We start from the raw sequence: 12,456 nt of genomic DNA, 5'->3' as shown, positions 1-12,456 counted from the left end.
AGACGGCCTGCCCACGGCGGAAGTGAAGGGGAGAGGGGAAATCACGGCGGGGAGTCGGGGGCAGGATCCCCACGGTAAGACCACCAAACAAATCCGCGTCTCTAAGACTAAGGCCATTTCATTCCGTAACATCCAGACCCGAGGTCAGCTAACTCGTACTCCAGACCAGCAGCTTCCGGCTACTGCCGGAAATCACTCACAGAGAAGGGAGGGGAGCGAACAGAGGAAATCCCGCCCCCTCCGTCTACAGGAGACGGTGGCTCGAAGGAGTCGTACCGGAAGCGCTAGGTGTTCTCCTTCAAGCAAGTAAGTCAGTGTTCTTGTGATGGTTTCCTGATTGCCGTGGGTCTGTACGGTCTCGGTCGCTAGAGAGACGGGCCCCAAGGAGACGGGCCCGTTCTCAGAGCCGTGTTTCTGGGCTGGAGGGGGAAGAGGGGGGGGGGGTGGCGTTTCCCAGGACCTGCTCCCCTCTCGCTTTGGGGGGCGGGGCCAGCGGGCGGAAGCAGCGGGGAGGAGGTGGCCGGGTTCTTCTGTAGCCCAAGGTTGTTCTGTAGGGTCAGGAGAGATAGCAGAAGTTTTACAAACTTTAAGCCGTTATGGATGCGTCAGTTAGTAGGTCGTTGGCCTTGAGTCTGACCGACCCAAGTTCAAATCCTGACTCACACCTGTGACCTTTCTCTCAGTTTCCTCGTCTATAAAAAGGGGATAGCAATAGTCCCTACCTCACAGGGTTGGGAGGATCAGATGCAATAATAGGTATAAAGCGCTATGGAAATACTCGTCATTATCGGGGTAGGTAGGTAGGTGACTCAGAGTGTGCCGGGCCTGGAGTCTGAAGACCTGAGTTCAAATCCCTCCTCACAGTTAACTAGCTGTGTAACACTGGGCAGGTCATTTAATCTCCGTTTGCCTCAGTTTACCATGGAAGTAACAATAGACCTTACCTCACAGGTTGTTGAGGGTTAAATGAGATAATAATTGTAAAGTGCCCTCATTTTATGTCGCGTCCGACTCTCTGTGACCCCCATTTGGGGTTTTCTTCGCAAAAACACTGGAGCGATTGGCCATTTCCTTCTCCAGCTCATTTTACAGATGAGGAAACTGAGGCAAACAAGGTTCAGTGACTTGCCCAGGGTTGCACAGCTAGTAAGTGTCTGAGACCAGATTTGAACTCAGGAATTGGAGTCTTCCTGACTCCAGGCCCAGCACCCTATCCACTGCGCCATCTAGCGGCAACAACTGTAAAATGTATGTGCCAGACATGTGCTATATAGATGTCGGGTGGTGGTTGTAATAGCAGTACTAGTAGTAGTTGCCATCATCCTTAGCCAGTTATTTGTCTGGTGCAGTAAGGACCTGGAAGCTTTCAGTCTGTAGTCACTTTCCTTAGGAGCATTTCTTTGTCCCTCCCTGGTTGAATTTTGGCAAGAGCTGATGATGGAGGAGAGGGGATAAGATTTTTCCCAGTTGATCATTTCCCTTATTTTTACTTCCCTATGCCTCATCTCTTCACCTATACTTTGCCTTTATTATCTCTAATCCTTCCACTCTAATCATTTTACTTATCTCCCCAATCTTCATCACCTAGTTAGCCAAGTTCAATTTCACACACTGTCCTCAGCACAGATGTATAGGACAAAGTCATTCCCTAATGGATAAATAGTCAAAGGATATGAATAAGACATTCTCAAAAAAAGAACTGCAAACTATTAGCAAATGAAAGGTTGCTCCAAATTACAAGAGAAATGCAAATCAAAATAACTCTGAGGTTTCACCTTTCATTCAGCAAATTTTCAAAGATGACAAAAGAAGGAAACAGTCAATTCTGAAGGAGTCATGGAAAGACACACTAATATGCTATTGAATTGGACTTAAAGGCAGCTCAGTGCACTCAGGCTCCTTGGTATCATTTGTAAGCAGGAAGATTCTAGTAGGATTCTACCTTCCCTTCTTATACAAGTTCCCTAGTAAATGAGGGGAGTCCCTTCAAGTAGTGGTCCTTTTTTTTCTGTGATAGAAATAAAAATGACAGCACCTTCCATGAAAGAAAGGCAACTTTGCTGGGGAGCTCGCGATGACTACTGGAAGTGCTTGGATGAAAATACTGATGATGCCTCTAAGTGTAAAAAGTTAAGAAGCGTTTTTGAATCAAGCTGCCCTCAACAGTGGGTAAGTAATGCTGGTATTTACTTATCTTTTTACATAAATAGGGAGACACACTTTCATTTTTAATAAACTTTATTAACATTTAATAAACATTTAGTACAGTGTCACATAGTAAGCATTTCATAATTTTATGAAAAATGCCTGAATATATTGTTGCTCATGTTTCTGAAATAAAGTATTTTGTAGTAGAGGGAAAAGCTTTCCAGTTGTCTGTTCAAAAGACTTGGATTCACATTCCAGATTCTGCCACTTTGTGACCCTGGATAAGTCACTTCACTTCTTAGCCTTAGTTGCCTCATCCATAAAGTAAGGGGATTGAACTAGATGATTTCTGAAATCCCACTCAGCTCTAAATTTGTGATTCTGTTAACTGGATGATGAAGTTCTCCTTAGTTCTTAATTCCCACTTAACAATAACTGACATTTGTATAGTACTTTGAAGTTTACAAAACACATTATGACTGGGATGACACTTAAGCCAGTGCCATTGTATTTAATAACAAACCAACCAATCAGGTGTTTTATCTTTTATAAAATCAGCAGTCTTCTCCAGAATTTTCCTATTTTTGTATAGTCTGTGTTCAGATACCATGAATAGTATCACTGTTGGTGCTAAACATTATCCTTTCTTACCATTGACCCTGGGAAGGATGGCTATGGGGCAGGAGGGCAGAAGGCTAAGAGAAGGTGGGAGGTAGACAGAATAACAAGAGGCACCTGATGCTGTCTCTGGTAAACCCTGCCATCTGTCCCCACGTCTCCATTGCTACGCACCCTGCGCCAAGCCCTTATCACCCCTCACTTGGGCTATTGCAGTAGCCTCCTAATTAATTGATCTCCCTGCCTCAAGTTACTCCCCTCCCCAGCCAGCTCCATGCAAAGTATTATTCCTAAAGCTTAGGGCTGACCTAGTTCTCCCCTCCTCCTAACTTCATTGGTTCTCTATTATCTTTGGAAACAAGTACAAGCTCCTCTTTTTGACATTTAAAGCCTCTTACAACCTGGCTCTACCCAGCCTTCCTAGCTTTATTCTTCAGGCAGGCTTTGGTCCCTGGTCTTATCCAGCTGCCATTCTTGTTCATCAAACATGATGTTCCATTCCCCACCTCCTTGACTTTGCACTGGCTGTCCCCCATTCCCATGTACAGAATGTACTACCTCCTTACACTTGCCTCTTAAAATCTGAAGTTTTCTTCAGTGCTGAGCTCAAATACTACCTGAGGCCATTCTTGACCCTCCCTAACTCTTGGTGCCTTTCTTCCCAAATTATTTTATTTTTATATATATATTTAGAAGTACTGATGGCATGCATATTGTCTTCCCTCAGTAGAGAGTAAGCTTCCTTGTGGCAGGAACTTTTCACTTTTTTTTTTTTACTCTCCCGCTGGGTAGTAAGTTGGTTGGTATCTTTGCAATGTAATTCACTCTTGGTTTTATGTTGAATACAGGATAAGTACATGTAAGTTTACGTGTACTTTCCTCACTTTACCTTATGTTAAAGATCAAGTTATCCACTAAATTCACTTATAGATGCAGCATTAAAAGTCAACATAAATATTTGCTTAATTTGTAAAATTACCTAAATCAGCTTATCGTTTGTATTGAAAGTTATACTTTCTTGATAATTGAGTCAATTGACAGTTTATCTTGTTTCCCCATTAGACTTTATTCTCTCTCACTGGGACTGCTGCAGTAGCCTTCTAATTGGTCTCCCTGCTTCTAGCCTCTCCCTACTCCACAGCTGCCAGTGATTTTCCTTGAATGAAGATCTGACCATGTGGCTACCCTTCTTAATCAACATCACTGGCTCTCTGTTGCCTCTAAGATAAAATAGAAACTCACCTATTTGGCCTCTGAAGCCCTTCACAACCAGGTGCCAAATTATCTTTTTAGCTTCAGTGTTCTCCTCGCACTCCAGCGTAGCCCAGCTAGCCTTATTGTTGTCCCTCCCACGTGACACTTTGTCTCCCTTCTGTACCTCTTCACTGGCTGTCTCCATTGGCCGGCATGTACTCCCTTCTCACCTCCGCCTTAGAAGCCTTATCAACTCATTCTGCACAGAGCCTTTCCTAATTCCACCCACTGCTACCCCTCCTCCCCCGCCAGGGTCCTCCCTAAACTGACTTGTATTTTTTTATTCACCTGCAGGTACTTTAATCAATATTTATTAAATGCTAACTAAATTTAAGTATGGACCTACCCCCAGTCTTGATAAAAATAATATTAGCATAGTAGAGGTTATAAAAGACTCATGGTTGGTGCGAGGCAGAAGACCTTGAGTTTCACTTGACTTCTGACTTTGAAGTTAATCAAGAAGTATTTGTTAAATGCCTACTATGTGCCATGTACTGTGCTGGTGAAGACACAATCTCAGGGAGCTTACATTTTATTGAGACAGACAATGTGTACACATGTAAATATATGCAGAGTAAATACTAACCAACCGTAAGGCACAAGGAAAGCACTAAAGGCTGAGGATTCAGGAAAGGTATATTCAAGGTGATGCTTCAGAAGCTGAGTCTTTGAGAAAGTGAGGGATTTTAAGAGGTGGAAGTGAGGAGGGAGGAGTACCTTCTATAGGCTAGGGAAGGGCTAATAGTTGTAGATGGGAGATTGAGGATAGTAGGCGGGCAACAGAGATGAGGTCAGTCTGGGTGGACTACTTTGTGGAAAGGGAAGTAAAATCTGAGACTTAAGAGGTTGATTGAAACCAGGTTATGAAGGGCTCCAGAATGTCAAACAGAGAGGTTTCTCTTTGGTCCTAGAAGCAATAGCTACTGGAGGGTGACATAGTAAGACCTTTACCGTAGAGCAGATGGACAGTAGTGGGGAGAGACTTGAGGCAGAGAAAACAAATTAGGGGCCATTTGCAAGAACCCAGTGGAAAGTTGATAAGGGCTTCGACTAAGATTGGTAATTGTGTGAATAAGGAGAAAGGAGACAGATTCAAGTGTTGTAGTAGTTTTAGAACCAAGGTTTGGCAAATAATTGGACAGGTAGGGGAAGAACCAGAAGGGTAATGTCATGAAAACCTAAAGAAGAGGGTGTATATAGAACAGATGTACTTAACCTCGAAGGTAGGGGGTGGGGTGGGGAGTGGGGGGGCGCTCTGTAGATAGAGTTGGAAGCTCCCCCATGGGGCACATTTGTGAACTTGAATAGAAGTGAATTACAACTTCATTTTCACAAACTTCTAGCTGCAATTTAGCTCCTGCCTCCCATTGTTATAGAGAGCCCCCTGTGATGAACTTGTATCAATGCAGATCTTTTCTGCATCTTCCGGTCTTTGAAGTGCCTGAGTAGAATAAGTAAACAAAAAGAGCACATGAATATCCACCTCATTATTAGAGATGGCAAGGAGGGAGGCTGGCGGGGGCATTACATGAAGGGATTTTGAGATGTTGAGATAGGCCCTGGTCAGTTTTCTCAGTAAATTAAGAGGTCACGTCCTCAGTTGAGAGGGGGAGTAGGGAAAGATACAGGATGCTTGAGGAAAGAGAAGGTTCAGAACAGCCTCTATGATCAGTTGTAAGGAGAATCAATCAGGGAGGAGTAAAGAGAGGCCTTGCTTTGGAGTAGTGAGGTGACATCAACTTGTTACCTAGGTCAGCTGGGTCGTTAGGCTTCTTCCACCTCTGTTCAGCAGCATGTAAGTGGGGGTGGAGGGGGGGAGGCAGATTATAGGAGTTATGCAGGGTTGAGGTTTGGCAAGAGTTGAGAATAGGGGATGAGACAAGGGATCTTAGAGTTTAGTATGGTATGAAATTGAACTTCGTTAACTATGTGATCAAGATTGGGGAGGAAGTTTAAAATTGGAGTGGAAGGATTAGAGATAATATACCTATCCCTTCCACATTGCATCTTTTCCCCATTGTGGTTTCAATATATCGTGGGTTGGCATAAGAAATTACAGGGAAAGTTTTTGGGAGCTTCAGATGACATGGAAAAAGTTTACAAACTCAGAAATGCATAAAATATATGTATAGTATTATATAATATAGCCTATGACCAAATACTTAACCCAAATTTTACAATAAGGTACTGTAACCACCACCACCACCACCCCCCCACCAAAAAAATATAGTGAGAAAAGAAATTCAGACTTCTTAGGTATGAAGGGAAGTCCAAAAATTTTTATGCAGATTTTCCAGATCGCTGGGACGCCATGCCCCAAACCCTGGGAATGTAGAAAGGGTAATTGTATTGAAAGCAAAGTATAGGTATGATCAAAGGAGTGTCATATATGTACAATTTCTTCTTACAGATTTCTTTCTGGACAAACACTATGTACTTGTTAGTAGTCTGCATATAGTTTTATCAGGATATATAAAAATCAGTGAGTTTTTTAATTTTATTTTAAAATAGAAATTGCCATTTTGGATTGTTATTAAAGTCCTTCTTAATGAAAGGGAAATAACTGACTCCCTCCAAACTCCTATATATAAACAGATGTCATGATATTACTGAAAACAGCATACCATAATTTTTAGAGCCAGGAAAGCCTTGGTTCAAGTCCCACCTTTGATCTAGACTAGCTGTGTTGACCCTAGGAAGGTACAGTACCATTGGCAGCTCTGTCTAGAAAAAGTCCCAACCTACATATAAGAGTTTCTTCATCTGGGAGTTCCCAATACCAGTTAAATAATAGCTTCAGTCCCAATGACTACTGAAACCATTAAGAAAAACTGGTGTTTTACTCTTGGAAGAGACCTTAGCAAGAAGTCCTCAGTGCAGCCCCCTTATTTTGAGCCTAGGGAGGCTCAGGCTCAGAGGGCTAAAGAATTCTGCCTAAGATCACTCACTAACTTCATGGTAACCCCAGACAAGTCTGCTTCCCAATCCAGTGATCTTTCTACTATATCATGCTGACTTCTATTACAGCTTTCAATAATACATTCTTTAGAAAGTTTTGATGCCTTTTGTTTTTATACATAGCTAGGTGGCCCAGTGGACAGAACAAACACTGACTGGGTCTGGAGTTGGGAAAACCTGAGTTTAAATTTGGCCTTGGATATTTATTAGCTATACTACCCTAGGCAAGTCATTGAACCTGTCTGACTCAGTCTCTTCATCTGTAATAAGGAGATAATTATAGCACCTACCTCCCAGGCTTCTTATGAGGATAAAATACCTGCCAAATGTTTTGCAAACCGTAGAACACTATAAATGCTATTATTATTATACCAGTTATTTCCCAACATACCCTCCTGTATAAACCAAAAAAAGAAGTAAAAAAAAAAACATCTGACAGACTATGATACATGCAGCACTATGTACCTGTGGTCTCTTATTTCTCTACTGAGGTAGACTTGTGCTGCTTCATCTGTTCTCTAGGACCAAGATTGGTCATTACAAGTTCACCAGTTTGGCTGCCTTTTGGTTTTGTTTGCATCACTGTAATCATTGTGTTTATTGTTCTAGTTATTACATTCTCTGAATTCCTCTTTCTCATTTCTTGATAGCATAGTAGGACTTTGTATTCCTGAACATATGGTATCTAAGATGTAAATAAATTTATGGCCTTTTGAAGAAAGTTTTATAAAGAGGCAGGCCATAGAAACATTTTGCACACCAGGAACTCTTGTGTTTTGTGAAGTATCCATGATAGTTCTATGAGAGGCACCGGTATAGTTGAAAAAAAATCATTGAAATTGGAATCAGAAGACTTGGGTTCTAAAGCCAGTTTTGCCAACTTTGTGACTTTTGGCACTTAACCTCTTTGGGCCTCAGTTTTTCCATCTGTAATCTAGGGGGAGTGGGGCAATGGCGGTCATGGTAGATGAGATGCACTCCTTCTCAAATCCCTTCATGCTTACATTTTGAAGCCTTTACATAATGGGAGGTCCTGCCACAGCCTTTTCTCCACTGGTAGCTTCTTCTATCTTGGGAAGCACTGCCAAATTTTTGCTATTAGTATAGCCTTCAAGATCCCAAAGTTACCTCTACAACATAATGACGCTTATCAAAATGAAGTACATTTTGTATTAAAAAATTTATTTTATGTACTCATACTAATGATTTAACATAGTCACTTTAGTGTAAAAAAAAAGCAACTCAAGTTTTAAAACTACTAATTTTACTAGCAATAGCAAGCATTAAGTTGTAAGAATGACATCTGTGCTTCTCCATTTTGTGAGAATATAGTGTATTTAAAATTAGATTGTATTTAGACACATTAGTTACTTTGGATTGACTATTAATCTTATGTCCATTCAGGTTTTCTATCTTTTTTTTTTTCTATCCAAGTGGGTAGAAACATGTACTTTCTTAGTGTCCACACACTTTCTATAAGGCATCTTGGTTATCAATCCTACATTTACTTAACTTTTTAAAGTTATATTTATTTATAACTCTGCCTTACTGTAGGCTGCTTTCAGCTTAAAAAGCTTAACCATATTCATCCTTTTTAATGAAATCTTAATATTTTTATTTTAGGAAAATTTTTCCATTAACTCATACTGATTTGGCATAATTACTAAGCTTGCTTCCAACTCTAAACTTTGATTCTCACATATGGACATGCTGTAGAAATGTTTTCAAATAGTGATTCAATTTATTGACTGCTTTTAAATCTTTGCTCATTTTGCCATGCTGCATGGTGTCCTCTTTGTCTCCTTTAATTATGTTCTCTTTTTAATAGATTAAACATTTTGATAAAAGAAGAGATTACTTAAAGTTCAAAGAAAAGTTTGAAGCGGGACAATTTGAACCTTCAGAAAGAACAGCAACATCATAGTTCTTTGTAAAAAAAAAAAATTTAAACAAACGCTGAGACTATTCTTTGTGGACATCAGTAAATATTCCTTTGAATACCAGTTTGCCTGAATTATGAAGTGTGACAGATTGGACTCATTGTCAGCACAGCTCTCCTACTCTCAACAGTACTGAAAATGATCAAGAATCCAACAGAGTTAGAATATTTAATTCATCCAGTGAATGACTTGAATAAAGTGGTGTAGAACGCATTGTGGAAGTGGGTTTTATTGTTCATTTTCATAACAATGTAAACAAACTAAAAGTGATTTTTTTTTTCTTTTCTGGCTGAGAACTACATTTGAACTTGGTAAAACCGATTCTTTTAAGTGTTTATATGTGGAATCAATATTTTACTTGAATGAAATGAACACCTTGAAAGCAAACGCTGTAATATGATACAATGTAAAATTTCAAGGGGCCAAAGTTTATATATGAGTCAAACTTTAAGTATTATGCTATATGTAATGGTTAATAAACAGTTAATTTGTAAATAATGTAGTCTCCTAAGAAGATATAAATCAAGAGGTCATAATCTTGGGCCACACTGCTTTTATCTTTAGTTCCATAACTGCCACATCTCTGCATTTATAGAACAGAAATGTTTGACAATTGTCATGATGACTCAAGAGAAAAGATATTGGTAAGCTTACTCTATTGATTTATATCCCTCTATTCTTACTCTCACCTCTTTGTTTTCAGAAGCAGTCATAAAAGGATAACTGGGCCCAGGAGCTATACCTTTTTAAATGAAATTATACCTTTTCAATGTAATACCTTTTTAAAACAATATTTTAATTTTCTCCAATTACCTGTAAAAACAATTTTTAACATTCATTTTTTTAAAATTCTGAGTTCCAAATTAGAATATAATACCTTTTAGGTATAATAGAAAACACTAGGCATCAGAAGGCTGAGATTTTAATTCTCCTCCTCCCTGGTCCTGTGACTTTGCATTTTATCCTCAGAAGCTAGGTTTCTTCATCCAGAAAATTGGGAGATCTTCTGCTCTGCCCATCTCCCAGGGCTATTATGAAAATCAAATGATTAAAGAACTATGCAAATCCTTTATTTTGCAGATGAGGGAATGGAGGCCCAGAGGTAGAATTTGAACCCAGATTCCTTGGCTCTCAATCTAGCATACCACACACAGCTAATGTATGTGAAATATAGTATAAAGATTCCACAAAGCTTCCCATCAATTGTACTGTAACTCAGCTCTACCATCCATATGTTCAAAACTTTGAACTTTACTGGATGGATTCTGACTCCTCTGACTCCTCCCTACCACCAACCCTCGTAATGACTGACGACTACCTCCAAGACTTTATATAGCACTTTTCGAACCTCTTTCATAAATGATGTATCAGTGTAATAGGTGGAAAGCTCTCTGTCAGGGCATGGTCTGTGTCCTATCTAAACTGTGTATCACCTTTCCCAGAACAGGCCTCTGAATGTCTAGAAGAGCTTAATATTTCTTGAGATGAAATATGAATCATGATAGAGCCATAACTTTTATTAAAGAATACACGCAAAGTTACTTATTTCAGTTATATTTAATATTTTAAACCAGTAAAATAAATATACCACAAAAGACTTAATACAAAATTATCCTCAAAACCTATTCCATAAGTGCATACAGAGTTTAAAAATATATCTCAATAGCACCATTAGGTTCAGATAAGGCACAAAACTTTCTATTTTTGTAATTACTTTATATCTCTTTGCTTGATTATCTGTTGCCTAGTATACTCCCAAATTAGTAAAGCTCCACTCACATGAACATTAAGGGAGCGGATGATGCCATGTTGAGGAATTTCCACACACACATCCAAATGCTGAATCAGGTTTGCTGGGATTCCCTCACGTTCATTTCTAATGAGGAGAAAAGGAAATAAAGGCAGCTTTTCACATAGTCATAATGAAACTAGAATACCAGATTTTAGGCATGCAAGGAAAGTAAATACAAGAACCCAAAAACTTATATAAAATACAGGCGATCTCAAGTTCATGTTCTATGCAAAGGCAAAACTTAGGATAACAAAAAAAAACCTTTTTGTGAGCACACAACCATTGGCTGTTGAGTGAGATTTCCTTTCTTGAACCCATCTAAGTGAATGCCATACGACACCACAGAAAAACTAACTTGGATGTCACTATCATTTAGGTAAGTAGTAATTTATTCAACTTACTGAAAAAAAAAGGATTAGACAAAAGGAAATTACCCCAGTAAGAGCAGAGATTTCTCAGGAAAACAATATTCTGTTAAGTCTGAACTTTTGGCAGTTTGTTCCACACCTATGGTAGTATAGCCTTCTGTTTTTTTCTTCTGTAAGTAATCAACAAGCTGAAGTGGTTTTACCTAAAAATTTAAAAAATGAATGATGAATGAAGAATTAATTCAAACATCAGAGAATTTCATCTATAGCCCTTCTTAGAGAAAAATCAACACCAGAAAAATTTTAAGAGAAGTTTTAGTATATGAAATTCTCAAGACAAAAAGCTAACATACCTTCTAGAAGAATACCATATGTAAGTCATATTTTGTTCATTTAATTTACTAACATAAAAATTAATAGCTATACAATGAGTTTGACTTGTAATGAGATAATTGGGTCACTTCAATAAGACTACACTAGGGCTAATAAAAATAAAACAATAAATGAGGAAGGAGGAACTAAATGGTGACTACCTGCTGTAGGGTATTTTAAGGTTGGCTTGCTGTAAAATTTCCACAGAAATGTTATTTAAAAATGAAAAAAAAACTCTACAAAACATTTCCAAATAAGATAATTACATAGTAAATTGCTTTTTACACACCTCCACCAGAGGAAGCCATTGTTCTGCAGAAACACTGAGGTGCTGAAACTGCTTATCATTGATATAATGAAGACTACCTACTACTAGAGCTGAGGCCCCAAATATTTCACAGGTCCGGCACAAACCTATAAGACCAAATTAAAAATGACAAAATTACGTACTTCCTTTTATAACATGAAGCTTTTCCTGATCATAGTAGCTAGGGTCCTCCCCCCCCCAAACTACCTTATATTTAGCTTTTCTTGACTTTATATTTTAATATGAATTGATCTCTATTAGAATGTAAGCTCACTGGGAATAGGAAGTTTCCTTCTTTTCACTTGTATCTCTAAGGCCTAGCACAGATCTTGGCAGACAGATTGACTGTTCACTAGGTGCTTATCTGAAGCCTTCCAAGGTTGGTGGGACCTTCATTCTATTAGCACAGTACCTGAGAACCTTAGGTTATTTTCACACCATGATGAGAACTTTAGTGGAGAACTTGGGATGACAAATATTTTAAAATCTGTGACTTATGTAAAGCAAGAATTAAAATGGGGAAGAAAAAGTTTCTAATTAAACTTCTATCAGTGAGAAGGAAATAAAATTACAGTGAACTTTCCTTTTATATTTTCTAAAGAGACTAAAAGATACTATTTACAAGTAGTAGGGAAGATTAAACTGAGACATGCTACCCGTTATATTGTAATAGCCCAAAAAACCCACCATAACCCTATC

The 12,456-nt window shown here is 38.9% G+C and overlaps 2 protein-coding genes across 5 annotated transcripts in view; one reads left to right on the top strand and one right to left on the bottom strand.

Annotated features, from left to right (window-relative positions):
• Positions 1–219: 219 nt before the first annotated feature.
• On the top strand, positions 220–9,416 carry LOC118847577 (cytochrome c oxidase assembly factor 6 homolog). 4 transcript variants are annotated; one of them, XM_036756113.1, is made up of 3 exons: positions 220–306; positions 2,018–2,169; positions 8,807–9,416. In XM_036756113.1, the coding sequence occupies exons 2-3, from the start codon at positions 2,026–2,028 to the stop codon at positions 8,900–8,902; spliced, it is 240 nt and encodes a 79-aa protein (XP_036612008.1). In that variant the 5' UTR covers positions 220–306; positions 2,018–2,025; the 3' UTR covers positions 8,903–9,416. The 4 variants fall into 4 exon arrangements, 3 of the variants coding, with proteins under 3 accessions (XP_036612008.1, XP_036612006.1, XP_036612007.1); XM_036756111.1 differs by lacking the exon at positions 220–306 and adding an exon at positions 574–756; XM_036756112.1 differs by lacking the exon at positions 220–306 and adding an exon at positions 773–792.
• Positions 9,417–10,478: 1,062 nt separating this feature from the next.
• Positions 10,479–12,456, bottom strand: part of TARBP1 (TAR (HIV-1) RNA binding protein 1) — a 75,621-nt gene continuing 73,643 nt past the window's right edge. Inside the window, exons 28-30 of the mRNA XM_036756110.1 lie at positions 11,740–11,864; positions 11,145–11,281; positions 10,479–10,794 (exon numbers count right to left, since the gene is read on the bottom strand). Coding sequence (XP_036612005.1) covers positions 10,629–10,794; positions 11,145–11,281; positions 11,740–11,864 — 428 coding nt within the window. The 3' untranslated portion in view covers positions 10,479–10,628. The remainder of the gene's footprint in view (positions 10,795–11,144; positions 11,282–11,739; positions 11,865–12,456) is intronic.

Source organism: Trichosurus vulpecula, chromosome 4 (genome assembly GCF_011100635.1).
Source record: "Trichosurus vulpecula isolate mTriVul1 chromosome 4, mTriVul1.pri, whole genome shotgun sequence".
NCBI classification, from domain to species: Eukaryota; Metazoa; Chordata; class Mammalia; order Diprotodontia; family Phalangeridae; genus Trichosurus; species Trichosurus vulpecula.
This window is presented reverse-complemented; position numbering and strand designations above follow the sequence as displayed.